At 42.0% G+C, this 22,583-nt stretch overlaps 1 protein-coding gene across 5 annotated transcripts in view; it reads right to left on the bottom strand.

Moving 5' to 3' along the window:
* Positions 1-22,583, bottom strand: part of ARHGAP10 (Rho GTPase activating protein 10) — a 331,593-nt gene that overhangs the window by 92,346 nt on the left and 216,664 nt on the right. For all 5 annotated transcript variants that reach the window (XM_047091518.1, XM_047091519.1, XM_047091522.1 and 2 more), the window contains 2 exons: positions 18,345-18,450; positions 16,536-16,695 (listed from right to left, as the gene is read on the bottom strand). In XM_047091518.1, coding sequence (XP_046947474.1) covers positions 16,536-16,695; positions 18,345-18,450 — 266 coding nt within the window. The remainder of the gene's footprint in view (positions 1-16,535; positions 16,696-18,344; positions 18,451-22,583) is intronic.

The following is a 22,583-nucleotide window of genomic DNA, read 5'->3' as shown; positions in this document are numbered from 1 at the left end:
AAGAAACAATGATCATTCCGAAGACCCTTCCACATCAATCCATCAGTAACTACAGGTTACTCTGTGAGCTTATTAGCACATTAAGCACAAATGACCTAATTCCTTCATTAAATTTTGAAAACGATGACTAATCCTCTTAGTGGTCATGTCCACCATTTCCATCTCAACAGAAATGACATTCGAGAGAAATCAAGGGTTTGAAGGCTTTCCTGGAGAAAAAAATGTCTCCACTTCTACTCATTGCTGAGTTAGGGAAAAAAAAAACAAGTACCTTAAAAAAGGCAGAGCCTTTTCTAAATAAAATATAAATAAACTCTACTCTCAATATACAAAACAAGCCAAGTTGATTCAGCAACAAATTAAAGAGAACAGGAGGCAGATACTGAGAATCATATACTCGAGATTATGATCCAGATTTTGTGTGAGTTTCTGATGTACACTGTTTCTTTATATGAATATATACAGCACGGCTATCATTTACAAAGGATTATAAATCTTCCCCAAAACCTATTAGTTCGACCACTTTAGAGGTTTGGTTTGGCACAATCTATAGTTTGCAGCCCATGTGCACTTTTGGTAATTAAGAATAAGTAATAATGCTGGCAAACAACACACCAGCTGTGCAATGATTAATAAGAACTGTCTTGTACACACAACCAAGCACTGACATGTGTGGCTCAAGCAACTATATAAAGCTCATGACTTTATGAAATCGAATACAGAGATTTCCTTTCTGACTCCTACACATTCCAACAGAGACATACGTAAGCACTTTTGTAAAATTCAAACTTGGAGCTATCCATGTAGTAATACTGCCTGAAACACTATGAATCATTGAAGCTTAAAAAGAAAAAAATATGGTCTTGTTTTTCTTGGGACAGTAGAAAGACCACAAGGAATTTTCTAACTGTGTGGCTTAACTGCCTGAAATCCTTTTTGGACCGAGGCAGGCTGTAAATGAATAAAGCAAGCTGTGTGACCTTGGGTAAGTTAATTTCAACTCTCCAAGCTTCCGTTTCTTTCATTAGTCTGTAAACTGCAGAAAAAAAACACTACTATCTAAAAGAAAATGAAAAAACAAAACACACAACCAATACTATCTACCCTCTCAGGGTTGACGGGTTGATCCGCGGTTCGTCTGAACGAGAGCTGGCCAGTGGTTGGAACATCGGGTGCTCAAGAAGCCCTTAGTGCTGACCCTCTTCCCTAAGCAGACTAACTAAAGTGCTCAGGGAAAGGAAATTTGAATTTTATAATTATGTCCACCAGATCTCCTATAGGCCAACACACTGCTGTGAATGGAATATCTTCTGAAGAAACAACTGGGTTGATTCACAAAGGAATGCCTACTACATTTAGTCTTCAAAGTATAGCAATGGTCTTAACCCGGCTTTGGACAAAGAAAGCTACCGGTTTCCTATAGGTCCAAACTCAAACACACACTCTTCAGGCCAGGTTACTGGATTTCCATTGTGTCAGTTAGGTACACCGTTGTCTTTCTTACTAAACGCTGAACTTCCGGAAAGCAAGATCTGTTTTTTTTTTTTTTCTTAAGCTTTTGTGCCTGTCCACAGAGTGCAAGGCATGAAAGAGCAGCTTAACAGATGTTTGTTGAATGAATTGATAACTGCATAAAAGAAATGATGCCAACACCAAAAATCAGATCATATAACTTCATCATGAATAATATGATATATATAGATATATACAGATAGATCTATATATATAAATACACACACACACACACACACACACACACACACACACACGTAAAAAGTAATTTAATAAACTCCTAGGGGCACATCACCTAACTACCTCAATCACTAACTGATGGCTAGCTTAATTCATCCAAGTCCCCAGATTATTTTGAACCAGATTCAAGACTTAGCACAGGTGTTTACGGAGCTTTAAGTAACTAGATTTTACTCTAGAATTCTAGATGCTTTTATCTCTATAGTAACTAGAAAGACACAATACTACGCAAAGATCGACAGAAGCCATCACTACCTGGTCAAGAGAGGAGCTATGACACAAAAGGAAATCAAAATCTTCCCCTACATCACTATGGATTAGAGGGTACTGGTAGCATGATTACATGCCAGAGAGAGAGAGAGAGAGAGAGAGAGAGAGAGAGAATAATTCTACAAATATCTGCATGAAAAGAAATAATGACTTGGGATAGCTCACAGGAGGAGGAAGACAGCATTAATACTGTATGACAAGCTCACCTAACAAATCCTGATTGAAGGATTTAACTTTTTTTAACGTTTTAATAAAAAAAAAATTAAAAAAAAAAACTTTTTAGAGAAAAATCCAGAAGGGTAAATAGAGGAGGGAGCAGATCTGAGGAGGGTCAGTGTCAACCAGATACTACAAAGCCTAGGCCAAGCTGAGGAAGGGGGTTTTGACCAGATGCCAAGGACGGAGGGCAGGACAGACAGAGCAGTACCTTGATCCTTGAGAAAATGTGGGGCCTCCAATGACAGCGCTCAATAGAGCTGAAGGGTGAGAACAGAAATAAAGCTGACAAAACTGATTCCTGCCCTTTGGGGTCACTCTCAAGGAGAAATCAACCAACCGGAAAGTTAAAACAAGGAGAGCTTTTAAGGGACTTTTCATCCTGTGCCAAATTAGTCCAGCAACATAAGGCTGCATGGCTTGAAATTTACTTGACCTGCACTGACCACATTCATGTCGATTCCCATGCTCCTCAATAAAGTTAATCCTGTACTTCCTAATAGGCCTGACAACACACACTTCCCCAACAGAATGAAGACACTTCCCAAGCAAAAAAAGAGAAAAGGCTATGAATCCCAAATACAGAGAACATCACCCCTGCCCTCACACTCTTCACACCAGCAGTTAGAAGAGGCCCAGTGAGGGGTGCCTGGGTGGCTCAGTTGGTTGAGCGTCTGATTTCTGCTCAGGTCATGATCTTGCAGTTCGTGAGTTCGAGTCCTGCGTTGGGCTCTGTGCTGACAGCTCAGAGCCTGGAGCCTGCTGTAGATCCTGTGTGTGTGTGTGTCTCTCTCTCTGCCCCTCCCCTGCTCATGCATGCTCGCTTGCTTGCTTTCTCTCTCTCAAAAATAAACACTTAAAACATTTTTAAAAAAAGAAGAGGCCCAGTGTATAGGACAGAGTAAACACAGCAGGCCTAAGATGGCCATCCTTAGAAAGGCCTGCTTGCAAAGTCAGCCCTTGGTTGGCATCTGGGAACTGGGCTGGTAAACAGTTGTTTAAATGGATATAAAACAGTCCCTTACAAGTTAGCATGGCCTACCATGCCTAAGCTGTTTGTACATAAATGTGCATATGCGGGGGTTATATGGAACACCTGCTTTCCTTCTGGGAGTCTGGAATCCTGGTATACAGTGGGCAAAGCATGCCTATGTGACTACCTCCCAATAGGCACTGGTCTCTAATGGGCTTTCCAGAACAGAAGTATCACACGTGTTGCTGCATTTTCAGTGCTCAGGGAAGAGTCTGCTCTGTGTGACCCCTCCTGAGAGGAGAGAACATAAGCAAAACTACATGTGGATTTCTCCAGAGTCCACCTGGTTTGTCAAAGTCTTCTCTGTGTGTCCTTACTACAACGCTATGAAGAAACTAGCTGTGAGTACAAGTATATGCTAAGTCCCATGCCCCCTTCCAACACATCCCCAAACATGGGGGTGGTCTTGAGGACTCTAAGCACACCCAGGAAGGGCGGGCACTACATTTACTAGGAAGACTTCTATTTGGAGGGCACTATGTAGTAGCCTGCTTCATCAAATAGACATTTTATCCACTCTGACTTTAAGTTTGAGAATTTGTGGAAGCCTAGCAGAAATAGAACTGTTATGCCCCAGTGTGCATGAGCTAAAACTGTCAACCCTTAATTTAGCCATTTTTCCAGCTACCATTCATTATTCAAAACGTTTAGTTAGGTGGGACACTAGTGTTTGCCATGCTAAAGATGCAGGGACTAAAACACTAGTGCGTGGTCAATCACCGACCTAGTGCAGCAGTGGTGTCTCAGAATGGTTTTAATATCAGAGCAATTCAGAAGAATTTAAATAAGACAACAAGGTTGCGGTGTGAAAACCTGGCCGGGACAGAGGTGCCTTCATCAGACTTCCCCAAGTCAGTTGCCTTCTTCCCACTCAGGCAGAAATCTGAACATCACCACATCTCAAAATAATGGAAAATGGCTGTCGTCCAGTATTTTAGCACAATGCCTTTCAGTGTGGGCTCCTTCTTTCCATAGCCAAACTGAGCCATTACTATTTTTTTCAATTTTTTTTAATGTTTATTTATTTTGGGAAGAGAGAGAGAGAGAGCGCATGCAACAGAGTGTGAACAGGGGAGGGGCAGAGAGAAAGAGAGACACAGAACTTGAAGTGGGCTCCAGGCTCCGTGCTATCAGCACAAAGTCCTATGCGGGGCTCAACCTCACAAACCACGAGATCATGACCTGAGCCAGAGGTGGATGCTTAACCAATGGAGCCACCCAGGCGCCACCCATAAGTATCTCAATAAAGGGTTTCTTTGGTGGCTGGCCCCACAGAAGGCGCACAAACAATAAAGTATCACTGATGAAATAAAGCAAGAATCTGAGATGAGTAACATCCTCACCTGTTCCCTCCCAGTTCCTGAGCAGAAACACAGAAAATAAGTCAACAGCAAAAGACAAGAAAGGCTAAGCCAGAAGACAGGTTCTAGACCCTAACTTCTCATGGATATACGACAGCTCTTGGTTTCCCCATGGTTCTAGGTTCTTGACTTGGGAGTCCCTGAAATTCCTAAAATTGTACCCACGTTTCTTTTGTGTATATATAATATACTATTTGCTGGGAACAGGACCCAAAGCTTTCATTAAATTTTCAATTGAGTCCTAATGTATTAAAGCTTCAAAACTATTGCTCTCGATAGAGGAAAAGTATGTCAGATGAAGGAGTAGACTTTAAAATGACTGACTGAATGGCAGACCAGAGGCCCAAATAGCCAGGAGACATGTAAGAATGCAACGGGGGATGAAATGGGTCTATCAGGTTGGAGAACAACAGCTAGGAAAACAATTATCTAGATAAAAGACACTTCTGGTTTAAATACTGGTCTGAGAAAAGTGAAGAAAGTTAAAGAAGCTCTAGTTAAAACCACGGGAATAGAGCAACAGGTTCAGATTTGGGTGACCTTGAAATACCCGTTTCCATCTGAAATTCTACTGACCAGATGCACCTGATCCATTTCCATAAGGACTGGGCCTAAGTAGCAGCCAGCCTCAAGAACATGCTGGAGCTATGTGACGGCACCAAAATATAAACTGAGTTAAATCAAAGTCGATGAATAAATTGTAGGTATGCTGCACTGTGAATTTTCTCACACTGTCCAAAGATGACTTGGTTATAACCAAAACTGACCAAACTGACATAAGTAAAAAGGGATTTATTAAAAGGAATCAGCAGGAAGGACAAAGAGCTGAAACAAAAGAAACAAAAGTGCTCTGAATTAGTAACCTGAGGCCATCAAGAGCCAACCAAGAATTCTCCATTTCTCACCTCTGCACCCTTCCTAATTTTGTTTTTAATCTTTATTTTTGAGAGAAAGACAGAGTGCAAGTGGGGTAGGGGAAGAGAGAGGGAGAGAGAGAGACACAGAGAATCCAAAACAGGCTCCAGGCTCTGAGCTGTCAGCACAGAACCTGATGCAGGGCTTGAACTCACGAACCGTGAGATCATGACCTGAGTTGAAGTGGGACACTTAATCAACTGATCCAAGCACCCTCTTCCAATGAGACTCCCCATCTTTTCCAGCGCTCTGCCTTCTCCACCGGGCATCTGACCCACCACTGGGGTTCCTTCAGTCTGAAGCCCAGGAGCAATCTCACAGTAACAGGCTGGGTTTCTCCCCATCCCAATTCCAGATCTCCAGAGGAGAGACCGTGACTCAGCCCAGACTCCAGAGGAACTACTCTTGTGTGTATAGCCAGTTCTTGTCAGCAGACCGAGATTAGAGTGGCACTGAGTCTTACGAGAGGGATGAATTCCACAGTGAGCAGTTCTCAGAGATGCTGGGCTATCTTCCAGGACATATATGTACTAAATCACTGTGGGGCAGTACAGACGAGAAGGACCCAAGAGAGGTAAAAGGGGGGAGGTCAGAGTCTAGAAAAATACCCTTTTCCCAGCCCATCTTGTCTACCAAGTAGCAGGACATCTTTCCAGGAAAAGAAAGGGAAAAAAATTTTCCTCTGAAGGTATCCTAATCTGATGCAAGTGGCCATATTATCATTGCATAGACTTCAACAGTATGCATACTTTATTAATATAAACATCTATTGTTTTTAATTCTAAAGTTTTTTGCTAAAAGCATGTAGCCTATTCTCAATACTCTGGATTAAAGTTTAGAAAAATCAGTTCTTTACATATTATTGAAGCAATACTTCATGTTTATATTTTCCCACTTACACTATTTGGTGTAATTTTGGATTTCTGAAAATTTGGGACACTAAAACATTCTGCTTTTAGTGATTTAGTTCAATCTTCATATCCTCTAGATCTGCTATTGCTGAGGATCAGAATGTAGTTGTCCGGCCTATTAGGCAGTGACCACACAAAAACCTTCCACTTAAAGCTGTTTAGAATTGACAAAGCAGCAGTATAGTCTAGGCCTCCTTAACAGTCCCACCTCCAGAGGCAGACAGTCCTGGGTTTAAATCCCAGCGCTGCCATTTACCAGCTGTGCGACCTTAAGCAAATTCTTACCCTAAGCTCCAGTTTCCTCATTTGTAAAATGAGGATGAAAATAATATCTACCTCACAGAGCTGTTGAGCAGGGCATTAAATCAGATCATGATATAAAATACTTCGCAGTATGAGAACTTAGTGAATATTAGCCTTTCTATTATCATATATTAATAATCCTAGATGGTGATAAACACAAGGAGAGAGAAGATAACAGAGCTTCACTAGAGTTTCTGGCAAACTTGAGCTGAGCGGCCTGGCACAGCCTGATGACCCCAAAGAGACGACATGTCAGAAGCAGGCTGCCTGTCACGTGTGATGTGGCAAATGGAGAGTGACCTGAAGAAGGGGGGGGAGATGGCCAGTTGAGAGCAGTCGGCATTCCTGTCCATGCCCGCCAGGTACAATGATCATATAAACCCCTTGGATCTCTCAAAATTCAAATAAATCAGCACTAAAAAGAAATAAGCTATCAAACCATGAAAAGACATAGAAGAACCCTAAATGCATATAACCAAGTGAAAGAAACCAGTCTGAAAGGCTACATACAATTCCAACTACATGACATTCTGGAAAAAGCAAAACTATGGAGACAGTTAAAAAAAAAATCAGTGAATGCCGGACCTGGGAAGTGGGGGGCAGTTGAGGAAAGAGATGAACAGGTAGAACGTGGGATTTTTAGGACTATGAAAATATGCTGATAATATTAAAACCCATAGAATGTATAGCACAAGAGTGAACCCCAAAGAAGCTCTGGACTTCGGACAATAATGACGTGTCAGTGAAGACTCCTGACGTGTCAGTGAAGACAGTGGTACTGTATCAATGTACCACTGAGGTGGAGGGATGTGGATACCAGGGAGACTCTGTATGGGGAGGTGGAGGGGGAGACAAGGGGCATATGGGAAATCTCCATACTTCCCTCTCTGTAAACTAAAAAACTGCTCTTAAAAAAAGTGAAGTCTTTTAAAAAATACAAATATGTCATTACGGTTTAATATAAAATGTGTGTATTTATTTGTGTAATGTGTATTTATACATACATTAGCAGACAGTGACAGTGTGGGGTTAAGGGATAGGCCTTGGAGACAAACTGGGTTGAAATTCCAGCTTGGCCACTCTCTCTGGGACTATGACCTTGAGCAAATTACCGAGCCTCCCTGGGCCTCATCTTCCTTATTTGTAGAACAGCAGGGAGAGGAGGAGCTCACGTGGGTCAGCTCACCTCATCTTTGTGACCACTCTAGTGAACGGGTACTTCAGCAGTTTCTATTTCATACAGGAGGAAACTGACAATGAGAGTCAAGAGGGTGCCCAGGTCACAGAGAAGTCACATAACTTAGTGGAGCTGAGATGCCAACACAAGGAATTTCATTTTAGAGCTCACTATGTATGCTACATTATGTGATACTCTCCAGAGTATTTCAGTAAAATGTCAGAGAAGGAGCTAAGCCTAGGGCCTAGTGCACAGTCATCCCTTTGTCAATATTGACTATTATTGCTGATCTCAATTTTATATCGAGAGATGTGGCAGAGATAGCTCTGAAAGCTTTTGGGAGGGGGGGAAGTTATTTTATAAAAGAAAATAAAAGTGGGCATGTCCCTGCAAATAGTCCAGCCCATAAACACCCCACACTATCCTGTCCCCTAAGAAAAGGCATCTGACGGCACCTTCTCCATCACTCACCTACCCATTCCCCGCTACCCCCCCCACCCCCTCACTCCTCACTTACCCCATCCCCTTATTCTCTCTTCCAAGAACTCTTGGTGTTGCTCCTAAAGGAGAGATGAACAAAAGGATCATATTCCCCATCGTTCTTAATTCTACAAATACTGATTGAATGCCAAGTTCCATGCCCCAAGCTATACTCTGAGGACCTGTCTTTGTAGCTCTGTGTCTCCAGAGACTTTGGCAGAGAATCTCTGAGTGGGCCAGACCTCCTAGGCCTGCTCGCTTTCTCCAACTCCCCAGTCTCCACCTCCAACATGAACACATTCTCATCATCAAAAATATTATGAAGTTCTTCCTTCTACTGAATCAAAAACTCACCTCCTAGCAAGTTCTGCTCGCTTATACTAAGCTTTCTTAGATAACAAAAAATAAATCTACTTCCCCTTCCATACTGCAGCTCTTCAATTTTCTTGAGATAGCCCCAGTGTTTTGTCTACACCAGACACTAAATGCTGCAGAACTTAAGAACTGTATCTCCCAAATTTTCTCTTATCAAACCACGCTAGTACCATGGGAAAATACTACCTACCCCAGAGCCACACTACAGTGCAGAGAAGGGACTTCCTGTACCATAGCAAAATGAAGAGAGAATTGAGAAGATAATGTCATTATTATTTTATGACTCTCCTTCAAGAAAGGAGGAAGGCAGACAGAACGTTTTCTGTGGCTCTAAAACTTCTTTTTAAATACTCCAGAGGGAGGGGAGGATGGGTGATGGTCATTGACAAGGGCACCTGCTGGGATGAGCACTGGGTGTTGTATGGAAACCAATTTGACAATAAATTTCATATTAATAAGAAAAATTAAAATAAAAAATAAACATTCCAGAGAAATGTAAGGCCCTGCTGAGAAAAAAAAAAAAAATCTAACAGTAAAGGAAGTCTCCACGGCTATGCCAAAGATGCCAACATTCAAGAAAACTGGAATAAGGGAAAAAGCCATCCCCACCCCCTACAGTTTGTCAGATCCTCTTGCCATGGGGTTTTAACTTCTGTAATGAACCATCACTATTCAGGCAGCCATAAAGCTTTTAGAAATTTTGGAGTTTTATCATTGTTGCTGTTGTTTAAGATATTTATTTTTCTCTCATATGAAAACTGGTGCTGCCTAGCAACCCTGGGCCAGCAAAGCTTTATCAAGAAGCATTTTAGGCTGAATTTTTTAAAAAGAGATTTCTTTTTCCCCCTGAATGACAGGCATGTTTTAAGACTAAAAGGTTCTTTGCACCCCAAAGAAAATGGTTGGCATACCACTCACTCGGGCCTCCTTCATATTCAAGGATGACAGAGACCAACCCGCAGAAAGGCCAGGATGTGCCTTGTCTTTGTGGCAACAGGAGTGGAGGAGTGGGCTGCCCCAAACCCAAACCAGTCCACGTGTGGCTGCTTCTGAACTGCAAGTTGGGACTGAACAGGGCATCCCTTCCACCATGGAACCTGGGGGCAGAGACATATTCTTCTAGCTTTTGGCAAAGACAAGGGTGCAGGTCCAAAAGTTTGTCCCAAGGTTAACAAGAGTAATGCAATGTGCCATTTGATACTCTTTATGTGTGCGTGTAATTTAATATTCTGAGTGTGCTGCACACCTGAGAGAAAACGTACATGCCCGTCTCACCTTGTCTCTTCTGTGACTAGAGGGACACTGGCTATCCAAGGATTTTGCAACAGATATTACAGGGAAGGTTACTGAAACCTCAGAGCAGGAACAAAACATCAGCCTTTTCCACAAACCATGATCATCACAAAAGGCCTCCATTTTCTCAGGAAAAAGGAGACGCAGACTGCCTGAGTAGCTCTTTCAAAGACTAAACTGCTTATTTTGACAAACTTTTAAGAATCCTCACCAAGGAGGGGCGCCTGGGTGGCGCAGTCGGTTAAGCGTCCGACTTCAGCCAGGTCACGATCTCGCGGTCCGGGAGTTCGAGCCCCGCGTCAGGCTCTGGGCTGATGGCTCAGAGCCTGGAGCCTGTTTCCCATTCTGTGTCTCCCTCTCTCTCTGCCTCTCCCCCGTTCATGCTCTGTCTCTCTCTGTCGCAAAAATAAATAAACGTTGAAAAAAAAATTTTTTTTAAATAAAAAATAAAAAATAAAAAAAAAAAGAATCCTCACCAAGGAAAAGTTTTATGCCAATAAAATGTGATTATCTCTCAGTACCTTGTGGTCCACAGAAACTGTAGTATATAAAGGCTAACACTAGACAAAATCTTCATGACCCACTGGCCATCACAGAATCAGTGAAAATCAGAGCAAACTGAAGCATCCCACAGAGCTAAAAGCAAGGAGGGCACCACATTTGGCATATCACCTTGAAAATCCAATTATAATCCTTAATAAGATAAATAAATATACAGGCATATCTCAAAGATATTATGGGTTTGGTTCCAAACCACTGCAATGAAGTGCGTATTACAATAAAGCGAGTCCAATGAATTTTCTGGTTTCCCAATGCACGTTAAGAGCTGTATTTACACTGTACTGTAGTCTACTAAGTCTGCAGTAGCATTATGTTTAAAAAGACAATGAACTTACATTAAAAAATACTGCTGGGGCGCCTGGGTGGCGCAGTCGGTTAAGCGTCCGACTTCAGCCAGGTCACGATCTCGCGGTCCATGAGTTCGAGCCCCGCGTCGGGCTCTGGGCTGATGGCTCGGAGCCTGGAGCCTGTTTCCGATGCTGTGTCTCCCTCTCTCTCTGCCCCTCCCCCGTTCATGCTCTGTCTCTCTCTGTCCCAAAAATGAATAAACGTTGAAAAAAAAAATTTAAAAAAAAAAAAAATACTGCTAAAAAATGCTATTATCTGAGCTTCCAGCAAACTGTCATCACTGATCACAGATCACCAGAACAAATATAATGATGAAAAAGCTTGAGAGATGGGGAGAATTACTAGAATGTGAAAGGTGACAGAGACACAAAGTAAAACGACACCAATGGACATGTCAACGCAAGGCTGCCACAAACCTTTGATTTGTAAAGAACACAGTATCTGTGAAGGGCAATAAAGCAAAGGGCAATAAAACAAGGCCTGCCTATAATCTGGATTAAAGTTCTATATACTATCGGGGCACTGGGGGGCTCAGTCAGTTAAGTATCTGACTCTTGGTGTCAGCTCAGGTCATGATCTCGGGTCTTCGTGGGCTCAAGCCCCACATCGGGCTCTGTGCTGACAGCGTGGAGCCTGCTTAGGATTCTCTTTCCCTCTCTCTCTGCCCCTCCCCAACTCATGCTGTCTCTGTCTCTCTCAAAATAAATAAATAAACTTTAAAAAAAATTCTATACATTATGTCAAGTGATTTGGTTGAAAGTAACATATTTCTTACTTTACATGAATTGCCAATTTAAGTATTAACATGAAATAAGATAATAAAACCGCACCAATATTAATGTTTTCTTTGATGATTCTCAAAGGCTCTTCATAATCTTCCAGGGCCCTCAGGGACTTGGGGAGAGACAAGGAGGGTGTCGCATTATCAACACAAATTTCTTTTATGCCACTAAAAATGTATAAAAGAGCAGAATGAGCTCTATTTCAACAAACTGTTAACTCCCAGGAGGGTTCTTTACCCACCTGTCTAACTAAGCTGCTCTAAAGAGCTCCCCACCCCAGAAATTAGCTAACAGGAAGTTAGAATTAAAAGTGATTAGCAAGCTGTATACAATTCAAGTGCCAGCAGTCCTCCCCTACTCTTTCCCATCCCTGTCCTGTCTGCTCGGACTTTTCCTCCTGTCTGTTCTTGTCCTACAGGAAAAAACACATGCAGATCTCTACTTGCTATCACCCATTCCTGAACACACACTCACAACTTCGGCTCTTGCTCCCAACAGACATTTTACTCTTGGAGTCAACAGTCGTACTCTCCCACAGGGACAACATCCGGCATCACTGACAATGCCCCTTGACAACCCTAACACTGAACTTGCTTGGGTTTCTTCTGGTTCCTGTTTTATCACTAATAGAAAAATCTCGGTGTTTTGCTCAAAGATATTGTTCTTAATCTTCTCCTAGTGATGAGAAGCAAAGGTTTGGGGTCAAACCATCCTTAACTCAACCCAAGCATTGCCACTCACCAGCTGTGTGCCCACAAGCAAGCTAATCTCTCACCCTTCAGTTTTCTTTCATGGTATAAAGGGACGTATGTGTAATAAGAATTGTGTATACATACAGGCACACTATTAGGTATATATGCAATACTTTAAATATTTTTTTACTTTATATATCCATTTTAAGTGTGTATATACACACACATACACACATGTAAACACTAGGGTTACAGGAGGTAAGTACCCCGAGTAGTAGACCAAAAGCATATAACACAAAGGGCGCCATGCCAATCTCTTGCCTCTTATACTTCCTTCCACTAAATTCTCTCACAAGTTTGAGCCCCACATCTCCAACTGTTTGTTACACATCCAGATGAATAAAATTCAGCACACTGTAAACTGAACTCTTGCCCCAAACCCAATTTTTTTTTCTTCTTTTTATTAATGACATCGATATTCTTCCAGCATTGGGTCCCCAGGTGTGACTTACTGACCATGATTTATGACCCATTCCTCTGAGATGGCCCACAGATCCAGACCCTGGATTGTGTCTACTGTGCCTCACAAGATGATGCCCGCCACCCTTGAACTTCCACTGTCACAACCATGTCCTCAACTACATGCCGCGTGACCCCTCACCTGGTCTGTTATTACTCTACTTTCTACTCGCTAACCCTGCTGCCAGATTAAGCAGATTAACCCTGTTTCCTGAAGCAGTTTACTTGAAAGCCAGGAGAGGCCCTGGTACCCATAAAGTGAAATCCAAAAGTCCTATGGTGGCATTCCCAGCCTCCCTACACCTGGTCCAAACCTCTTTCCAATCTCATTTCATACCACTCACCTATGTTCCAACAGGAGCCGCATTCCCATAACACACACCTACTCTCTGTGCTTCTCTGATTACATGATTTCCCCATACCTAAAATGTCCTCTTAAAACATACTCCACCTGTTCAAACTCTCTTCTAAAACCTATTCAAACCACCTAGTCAGGAAACGTTCCAGATTCCTCACAGTTACACGTAAATCCGCCTCTGAAGTCTCAGCAACTTTCTCCGCATCTCTGTGAGAGCGCTTATTCTCCACCACATCCCGCCATTACTGTTGGACAGACCTTTCCTTTTCCCTGCCGGACTCACTGCCCTCACTTCCCCCACATCTCACATCCAACTCTGAGAAGGCACCCACCACGAACATGCCCATTAATCCATAACAAGTATACTTTGTCAAGAATGAAACTTAGGCAAACCCCATAAATTCTAAGGCAAAATCCCAACTTGAAAATTGGTGGGAATTTCACAGTACCCTTTTCCACCTGGGAAATGCAATTTTCTGGTTTGCACGGGAAGAAAGACCTTGATGATATTTTTGGCCCGTGAATGCTTCTTTTAAAACAACATCTTAATGTACTGTGTGGGAAGGAAGCCAAAACATGTCGATTTAAGTTTCCTATAGAGTACATATGGGTTTTATGAAAACAGCAAAGAGGCTAGGATAAAATGTGATCTCCAAGGCAGATTAACTCAGGCCTTTTTCTAACTCCAAAATTAATCTAGTGTTTTCTTGCTTTAATTATATGCTGAAAGTTTCCTCTTCTGCTTTGGTGACTTTCCTGGTCAGAGGCAGCATTTTTCACATTCCTAGGATGGAAACATAAGTGAGGAAAAGAAAATGCCTTCCTTCTATTGTCACTTTCCCCTCTGTCTGTTCTCCTTCATAGACACTACTTAAGTCTCTTCATTCTCTCTCATTGCCCCTCCTTTCTACCCCCCGTCTATTATAATTCTTTCCTCCCCCAGAAGATTCTTCTTTTTAACCCTTCTACCCTCCCTCCCTCTCTTTTATTTTGTTCTCAAGCATTTACTAAGAGGAGCCATATCCCTCCCTCACAATGTTCAAGTCAAACACAAGACTCTGGGTGGTAAACATGGGTCTGTGGCCAAGGAAGCCTCTGGCTCCCGTGGGTCCACGCGTCCATATGAAGTTTTTCTGCAAGCCACCCTCTTCAGTAGAGATCTCCTTCCTCAGAGCTGAGCCTGGACTTTGAGAGGAAGTCCAGCTGAGTGGGACAAAGAGCTGGCAGTGAAAGTGGACAAGGATGAAATCAGAGTGAAAAGAGGAGGAAACGGGGAAATTAAGTTCTCAGAAATAAGAACTAATCCAAGCTAACAGCTCCCCAACCCAAGCAACCCTGTACATCCAAACCTAACCCCATGCACACAGTGAAGAATCTGAAACTCAACAGCCCCCCACCCCCTTCTTGATAGGAAGCTCACTGCTTCAATTCACACTGGCTGTGCATTTGCAGCGTTATCTATCGTAGCCACAGAAAGGCAGAGGGGAAACCTGCAAGCCTTCTACTTAGCTCTAGGAAGCTTCCTCTCCGAGAGTTGGTTCAGTTTCATCCGCTGTAACCATTATAATTGGCTCACCAGCGCCACTTAGAAATTCCTATAAGGTCTGTTAACAAGGTGGAAGCAGCACAATCTACTTCCCAGCAGAAAAATCATGAACTTACCTTCTCAGCTTCAAATAAAAGAAGAAAATAGGAAGCTGCAGCATTAAATGGAGATCCTTTTATATGAGAGCAAGACCCAGAGCCAGTATTTTCACAAATAAACTGCATGAAAGTTCCCTAATTGGGAGTTCACCTAATGATAGTTGTACCACTAAGCATTGTTTCAAAGCCTGTGGGTCTAATTATTTCTTTTTCTAAAAATGATTAGTAGCCATCTTTCCTTGAGGCTGTCTGGATAGCTTAGGGCACCACAAACAAACAAACAAACAAACAAACAAACAAAACAATGCAAAACAAAAACCCAAACGTCTTACACCCATAAACAAGCTGCTTATGCTATACTGGGAAAGAAAATCTCTAAGTTTCACCCTTAACTCTTCAGTGGGAACCAGTATTCACACAAGCTAGAACTGCTCTAGCAAACAGCAAATGCAGCAAGGCTCTCGCTGTGCTTTGCTCATAGAGCCTAACACCTCTGTCTCCTTCCCGCTCCTCTGCCCCCTTCAAAATTTATTGAGCTCATTCATTCACCCAAAAAATATTAACTGAACATCCAACATGTACCAGGTATTATTCTAAGTGTAAAAAAAGATCCCTGCCCTCAAGGACCTGGCAGAGAGAAACAGGTAACTATGGCAATAAACAAATTACATAACATGTTAGACACGGGTAAGTGCTATAAGATACAGGTCCCCAGACAGCCTGTACCCCACATACTGGGAACTGCTTTCCATCAGGGGCTGTAATGTTCGTCTTCACATCCTAGCACCTAATACATGCTCGGCACAGAATACAATCTCAGTTGAAAAGAACCAACAAATTAAAACAAACTTTTAATAAGCAAATGAGTAACCAAGGATTTTTAACAGTTTTCAAATTCCCTATCTTAGAAGAAGTGAGGACAATTAGAAGGTCCTCATCTATAATGAGGATGAAGAAAAATTACATAAAAGTTCTTGAAAGAATCTATCATATTTTCAAAAACCCCATAGTCCCCTGATTACAGAGAAACAAGTGAGCAGATGTGTCACCAAAGAGATTATTCATTTTAAACCAGAGATTCTTAATCTGGGGTTCCCAGAATCAAGGATGCATATGAATCCCCTGAAGTTGTTAGCACAATTTGGGAGACAGGGGGAGTTTCATGTGTGTTTTTCTAGGGAGAGTCTGACACAGATTGGCAAAAATATTTTCCCTGTGTGACAGAAATAGAATTTGAGAAATCCAAGGATAGGACTGAAGGCAGCAAAAAACCTGAAGATTCCAGTATTGAATTGCAGATACTCATTTGCATCTGGGTTAAATGCTTCTTCCTTAAACTACTGAGGCAACAGAAGACCAAGTAAACTTCAGATTTATGGAAAGCCATCAGAAGACACAAGCTCAGTGGGAACTTCTCAGAACCAAGCTCATCATCAGAGTAATATCATCATTTAATGGGGGAGGGAGGATCTTAGAGGACAGTTTCATCTGGTGGTAAAGCCAAAAACACGAATTTCCTTAAGGAGAAAACAACAGAGAGTTTACCTTTTCATGGTTTTCGATTAAGATTTCCACAACGATGTTCTGAAACTTCAAATCCATGATGGCAGCAACAGTTTCTTCCTGGGGCCTCATCAAAGTTGGTCCAAACACCACTCCCAAATTTGCCACAGTCATTAAGTTCTGCTTGGAGTGATGTGAAACACTAACATAGACGTGGGGGGAAAGATAGGTCTCCAGTTAAAAGAGAGGCAATAACTGAGGAATGTACATTATTCTCCAACTCTGTATTTCCTTAAAAACAAGGAGTCAAGAAGGGGTGCCTGGGTGGCTCAGTCGGTTGGGAGTCCAACTTCGGCTCAGGTCATGATCTTGTGGTCAATGAGTTCAAGCCCCACGTCGGGCTCTGTGCTGACAGCTCAGAGCCTGGAGCCTGCTTCAGATTCTGTCTCCCTCTCTCTCTGCCCTGCCCCCACTTGCACTGTCTCTCTCTCAAAAATACAATACAATACAATAAAAAAAAAAAAGGAGTCAAGAGACTCCATTGTCCTCAATGTCTCAATGTCTGAAAACAGGATCTGACAAGACCCTAGATGATGAGGCCCCTGCCTACCTTCCTATTACTCTCTTTGTGACACCCTGCTCTAACCACAATGGCGTTCTTAACAAATCTATGTTTATGCTAGGCTTATGCCCCTCAAAGATCTTCATTTACTGTTGCCCTCTACTTAGAATATCCTCTCCTTCCCCAGACATGTATACCCTTGGCTTCCAGTAATGACCAGACTGTATGGCACTCTTGCAAGAACTGGCTTCACAAGCACCCAGAACTTGAGCACCCGCATTCACCCCTTTGGCCCAATACATTGTGCACTGAGCAACCTGGACAACTGTTCTCACAAGCCCTGACACTTAATTCAGACCTCAATTCAAAGGTCTCTTCCTCCAGATACCTTCCATGATAACCCTCTTTGTAGTCTTACACCCAATATATATTCTCTAACCCCTCGCTCTATTTTGTTTTTTTTTAACCACTTATCTGAAATTATTTTGTATTTTTATTTGTAATCTGATGATGATTTTTTTTCCTCTTAGAAAGAAGGGACTTCATGAAAGCTGGGAATTTGTCCATCTTTGGTCATCTATGTATCCACTAGCACCTAAAAAAGGCATTCAGTAAGTATATGTTGAATGAACGAATGGCTATACCAGTAGTAGGACACTTGGCAGGTCATAATATTTCCTGGCCTTCAGTTTCTTTTTATGTAAACTAAAAATAAATAATAAAATAAAAAAAATTCTAAACCAGCATTCTTCAGCTTCCACTTACCTCTAAAATTCTATAATTATAGTGATCTAAGAATCATTTATATTTGAAGAAAGGACTAATTTTTCCACTGAGTGATTAGATTTTGCTTGCTTTTTAAAGAAGGAATAAAAAATAGAACGGATCCTATGAAATTACTACCTATTACTGGATTAAACAAACTTCAAGGACATGTTCAAACTTAGAGTTAGGTAGGTGTGAAACCAGGCTAAATTTGCTGACAGACTTATAATCACATTTCCAGAATCTGTGTACAGGGAAGTGTATAATATCCTCTTCTTTTACTTCCAATCAAACCCCAAGTTGCTGGCAGTGATGTTAAGAAAATAATTATACGACTTCACGAAAGCATCATATTTCAATGGTCTTGTCCAAGACATACACAGTGAGTCAAATGTCCAGCCTGCCTTTCCAGGCGTGGCCCCCGGTATTGTGTAGACAGCCCCACTTCCAACTGTTACAAATCCAAGAACCCTTCACAGCACCCAGAGTGAAACAGAAAAAGTTAGAAGGAAAAAGAGGCTTACTTTGTTAAGTGTTTCACCAAAATATCCAGCATTTCTTTATTTTTCTCTGGCAGTTTGTGTACCAAGAAATGGATAGCATTGACGCGAGATTCTGGGCTTCCACTTTCTTAAAAAAAAAAAAAAAAAAGAAGAGAAAGAAGAAAAAAAAACCAGATTACTCAGAATCAAATACAGTCCTAAAAATCAACCATTACAAAGGTTCATCTGTTCTACATCTTTAAACAGAGAATTTAAATGTATTTTGCCACTTCTCGAGAGAAAGAGAGAGAGAAGAAAGCTATCTTTTGCCTTATTCTCCTTAGTCTCTGAGCCTCTCCTATGAGGTAATTTCCATGCGAACGCAATTAGTGCCTCTCCCTGGGGTGATGTTTGAGAATAGAGGGCTACTCCAGCTTCTCATCCTGGCACGCTACACTTCCAGTCTGCCCGTCACTTGAAGGAGTTCAGTCACTGGCTCACTCCCCCCACGATGGAATGCAAGTAAAACATCAGCAGATAGATTCTTCCCACTTACCGGTTGCATTTTCTCTCTCCAAAAGATACACTGAAGCCCTAACCTCCAGCGGCTCAGAACATGCCTGTTTTAAAATGTGCGTGGGGTTTGTTTTCACCAGGTATGGTAAGACACACAAACATAGAAACGACTAACTTGAAGGAAGAAGTTTATACTCACACATCCCTAGAAACAGAAGGCACAGGATACCACCTCGGGCTGCGCCAGGGTCAGGAGAGGGGCAGAGGAAAGAACAGGAAAGTGTGGTCAAGGGGCTTTATTGTGGTTTCCATGTGAAGGAACAGGTGAGGCAGAGTTAGAATGACTGGTTGGTTTGAACTCTTTCAGCAGGCTCTGAGGTACAGGGGCTGTGCTCAGATGTCTGGTACCTGGCCCTGATTAGGGCAGGAGAATACTGACTTGGAGTGTAAGAGCCCAAAAGACAGAGTTTGGAAGAGAAAAGGGGCTCTGGTTTGGTTGGCATATGGAAAACATGCTCAGTTTCCTATCTCAAGGAATTGGTTAGCCCCAGGAGAGAAGGCTCCCCAGGGTCAGTAAAGCCCCAGATGCCAGAACATCAGAATAAAGAGACATGCTTAACATAATGACCTTATTTGGAAATAAGGTCATTGCAGATGACATCAGGTCAGATCAGACAGATCATTTCGGAGTAGGGTGGTGGTTTAATCTGTCTGGTGCCCTTGTAAGAAAACAAAGACACAAAGGGAAGATGGCCATATGATGGCCAAAGGGGAGAATATCATGTGACAATGGAGGCAGAGATTGGAGTGATGTGTCCACAAACCAAGAAATGCCAAGGGTTGCTGCAAACCACCATATACTGGAAGAGGCAAGGAAACAGCCTTCTCTGGACCCTTTAGAGGCTGGCCCTGTCAACGTACACCTTGATTTTGGACTTCTATTCTCTAGAATTGTGAATGAATGAATCTTATTTACTTACTGATTGATTGACTGACTGTTGTAAGCCATTCAGCAGCCCTAGAGAACTCACACATTCACTTTATCTCTTAGACTTTGGAATGGATTATCCACAGCTTTTATCAGCAATGTGCCCAAATTCCCTTTATTGTGTTCTTAACCAAAAATTATCAAACAAATCAATAAAATGCTTATTATAGAGAATTCCACTGGTGTTTTCAGGGATGTCAAAGAAGTGACTGATAAAAATTCAGTGATCAGTTACTGCAGCAGAAAGGACAGTGACAGACTGCTTGGAGGTTCACGGAGAATTGACTGCAGCAGCAGAGGAAGGGTTTCAGGTAAGGGAGAACATTTGAGTTGGGTCTTGAGCATTGAAGAATTTGAGGAAAAGCAGAACTGAGGCATGAGGGGCACATTCCAGATTCTGCAAACAGTATGAAAAATACACAGCCTATTGACAGAGAGCACTTCAACCTTATAAGAAGTCCAACACCAAACTTTGGTTTATAAAAGCAAATTTGAAGAATCCATCTTCCTGTTGGTTCTAAAGTAGTCACTGTGAGTAAGGCTGGGAAAAGAGACGAACAGAGTTAAATTTGGGGAAGACATACCTGACATTTTTTGGAAGATGGATTAGAATGGGGTAAAAAAAAGCAAATTAGGAGGGAAATGCTATCTGAGCAAGAAGTGATGAGGCAGGAAGGGGGATGGGAAGTAGAATTACAAGGAAGGAAGTAGAGCGAAGAAGCACAGCCTGCAAGCAGGGTTTAGAACTGCTTCTTCCACCTGACAAAAAGTGGCCATGAGCAAGGTACCTAACCTCTCTGGGCCTCAGTTCCTCCTCTGCAAAATGAAGTTAACAATACTATCTCAAAAAGCCATTATAGGATTCAGTGACGTAACACCTGCAAAGCACAAAACTCCACAGGAACAAACAGGCGCCATCATCTCTATTGTTTGTATTACTCTTACTGCGTGAGAGCTACTACGGAAGGGGCAGAATGACAGCATCTAGCCTCAGACTGGCTGCAGATCAAAGGAAGAAGGCAAAGATGACCACTGTTTCACGCCTGGGTCATGTGATAGTATGGTCAGTCCCACTGACAGACAGGAGCAGAGGAGACGTCGCCGGTTTGAGGGGAAAGATGATGGTTGGGAGTGAAGGAGGAAGGGATGTTCAAGAGCCTGGTATCTAACTGGGAGCTGGGAACGGTAGGAGGTGTTAGAGATAAAGGTAGCAGTGTTCTTCAGAGGGAGTGGCCTCCAGCACTTGGCCAAGGCTGCCCAACCACTCCAGAAAGCTAAGAGGGCCCTGCTGGGAAAACATCTCCAGAGGGGTGCACAGGAGATGCCAACTGGGGGCTAAGCAAAGCACAGGAGGAAGAAGAAGAGGAAGGACCAGGAGGTTCACTGTCATTAGAAACTGAAGTGAGAAGAAACGTGCAAGGCCTGGGTAGCCAGTGGTATCAATAGTTAACAAGGGACTAGGGAACAGAAAGACCAGGAGGAGAGCCCAGACACCCACCTCTAAGTTTGCCAGTCGGGATCCCCTCTTTAGTAACACAAGAAGGCTAAAACATGGGTGGCTGGAGGGGACAGAGAAAGCAGAATTTCAGACCACTCGTTCAGAAAACCAAGAAATGGAAGGGAAAGGGGAAGAAAGGTAAAGCAGATCAAGAAACAGGAATTTGTTTTTTATTGAGATATAACTGACACGTAACATTATGTTAGCTTCAGTTATACAACATGATTTGATATTTGTATATAATCCTAGATATCATCACAATATATCTAGTTAATATCCATTACCACACAGTTATAAATCTTTTTATAAGAACTTTCAAGATTTACTCTCTTAGCAACTTTAAAATATGCAGTATAGTATTATTAACTGTAGTCACCATGCTGTACATTCATCCCCATGATTTATTTTATAACTGAAGTTTGTTCCTTTTATAACTGATGTTTGTTTCCTTTCAACTCCTTTAACCCATTTTGCCCACTCCCCAGCCCCCAGCAACCACCAATCTGTTCTCTGTATCTATTAACTTGCTTGTTTTCGTCTTTTCTAAGATTCCTCATATAAGTGAGATAATATGGTTTTTGTCTTTGCCTGATTTAGGGAATTTGCTTCTTCAAAATGATAATGGTTTTACTCTTTGCTTCTTGTAAAAACTAAATATTGGCTCTGTTAAAATGTCAGAAAATGTAGATAAAACAACTTAGTAAAAAAAAAAATCACTAATAATTTGAAATACATATAGTTGAGAAAGGATTTGCAATCAGACTATGGAGAACTATCAATCAATCAGAAAAGAAAGAGACAACCCAAAGAAAAATAAGCAAAAGACTGGAGGAGGAATTTCACGAAAGACATTAGCCAATAAACCAATAAAAATATGAAAAAGTGCTAAACCTCATTATTTATCAGGGAAATAAAAATAAAACCACAATGAGCTACTACTTCTCCCCACCAGAATGGCTCTAAATGAATAAAATACTAAGCTCTGGCAAGGATATGAAGTAACTGGACCTGTCATACTCTAACTACATGGGAACAATGAAATGGCACAATCACTTTGGAGAACTCTTTGGCTATGCCCCCTGAAGTTGAACACACACATTCCAACCCACAGCCCAAAAATTCTACGCAAAACCAGGAGAAATGCACATAAATTTTCACTGAAAGACACACATTAGAATGCTCATAGCAGTAACACTCTTGTTAACCCCCAAAGTGAAACCACTCAAGTCTCCATCAACTGTAGAACAGATAAATGCATTGTGGTTATGTTCATACAGTG

Source organism: Lynx rufus, unplaced genomic scaffold (assembly GCF_022079265.1).
Source record: "Lynx rufus isolate CCGP_SWC_20201006 ecotype Redwood Valley unplaced genomic scaffold, mLynRuf1.p SCAF_3, whole genome shotgun sequence".
Taxonomy (NCBI): Eukaryota; Metazoa; Chordata; class Mammalia; order Carnivora; family Felidae; genus Lynx; species Lynx rufus.
This window is presented reverse-complemented; position numbering and strand designations above follow the sequence as displayed.